The sequence below is a fragment of the Moschus berezovskii genome, chromosome 8 (genome assembly GCF_049115385.1).
Source record: "Moschus berezovskii isolate FMDL1 chromosome 8, NW_MosBer_1.0, whole genome shotgun sequence".
Taxonomy (NCBI): Eukaryota; Metazoa; Chordata; class Mammalia; order Artiodactyla; family Moschidae; genus Moschus; species Moschus berezovskii.
The window spans coordinates 103,298,124-103,299,628 of record NC_142467.1 but is presented as its reverse complement, the minus strand read 5'-3'; the positions used below and the strand labels follow the sequence as shown (position 1 = coordinate 103,299,628).

The 1,505-nt window shown below is 44.1% G+C and overlaps 1 protein-coding gene across 1 annotated transcript; it reads left to right on the top strand.

The window, feature by feature from the left end:
• Positions 1–473: 473 nt before the first annotated feature.
• On the top strand, positions 474–1,505 carry LOC129558449 (olfactory receptor 7A17-like). Its single transcript, XM_088838403.1, has one exon. The coding sequence runs from the start codon at positions 474–476 to the stop codon at positions 1,503–1,505; it is 1,032 nt and encodes a 343-aa protein (XP_088694529.1).

Below are 1,505 nucleotides of genomic sequence, written 5' to 3'. Positions count from 1 at the left end.
GAAAACTTCTGTTTTTCAGCATCATGTATCTGTTACCTGTATTTGTTTGGAGGGACTTGCCAGGTGGCTCAGTGGTAGAGAATCTGCCTGGCAATGCAGGAGAGGTGGGTTCAATCCCTGGGTTGAGAAGATCACCTGGAGAAGGAAATAGCAACCCATTCCAGTATTCTTGCCTGGGTAATCCCATGGACAGAGGAGCCTGGCAGGCTACATAGAGTCCAGGGGGGTCTCAGAAGTGAGAGATCCAGCTTAGCAACTAAACAATATGTGCTTTGAACATGGTTGACACTCAACATATATTCTTCAAATGTATGAAAGTATTTCTCATTACAGCTGCAGAATGCATGATTTCCTTGAGAATATGCCAAGAATGGGTCAAAAATGCCCAAGTAGAGATGAAATAAAACTTTTCTAAACACAAGATATTAAAAATAAATTATTGAGAGCAAAATAGAAATTGCACTATGTGAGCTATGCCAATTTGTGTGAAAATTAGTCATGATATTTTCATTTTTCCTGGTAGTCACCTCCACCACATGGAACCAGGTAACAATACACAATTTTCTGAATTTTTTCTTCTGAGATTTTCAGAGGATCCAGAATTGCAGCCCCTCATCTTTGGGTTTTTCCTCTCCATGTACCTGATTGCTGTGTTTGGAAACCTGCTCATTATCCTGGTCACCATCTCTGACTCTCACCTCCACACCCCCATGTACTTCTTCCTCTCCAACCTGTCCTTTGTAGACATCTGCTTCACCTCCACCACCGTCCCAAAGATGCTGTGGAATATCCAGACCCAGAGCAAAGTCATCACCTATGAAGGCTGCATCATCCAGGTGTATTTTTACATATTCTTTGCAGGATTAGATGACTTCCTCCTGACAGTGATGGCCTACGACCGCTTTGTGGCCGTCTGCCACCCCTTGCACTACACAGTCATCATGAACCCTCGGCTCTGTGGAGCGCTGGTATTGGTGTCCTGGATGATGAGTGCTATGAATTCCTTGTCACAAAGTTTAATGGTTTTGCAACTGACCTTCTGTACAGAGGTGGAAATTCCCCACTTTTTTTGTGAGCTCAATCAGATATTCCAACTTGCCTGTTCTAACACCTTTCTTAATGACACGGTGATGTATCTGGCATCAGTGCTACTAGCTGGCGGGCCGTTTGCTGGTATCCTTTACTCTTACTCTAAGATAGTCTCTGTCATACGAAGAATCTCATCACCTCAGGGAAAGTTTAAAGCATTTTCCACCTGTGCATCTCATCTCTCAGTCGTCTTATTATTTTACTGTACCAGCCTAGGAGTGTACCTTAGCTCTGCTGCTACACACAACTCACACTCAAGTACAACAGCCTCCATGATGTACACTGTGGTCACACCCATGTTGAACCCCTTCATCTACAGTCTGAGGAACACCGACATAAAGAGGGCTCTGAAGAGAGTCTATGGAATAATAGGTATAAACAGGCCAACTGTCCTGGGGCAGATGAAGTGCCCGTGA

Excerpts from the sequence above, each read along its gene's own strand:
- LOC129558449 (XM_088838403.1), top strand. The coding sequence starts at position 474 with ATGCCAATTTGTGTGAAAATTAGTCATGATATTTTCATTTTTCCTGGT.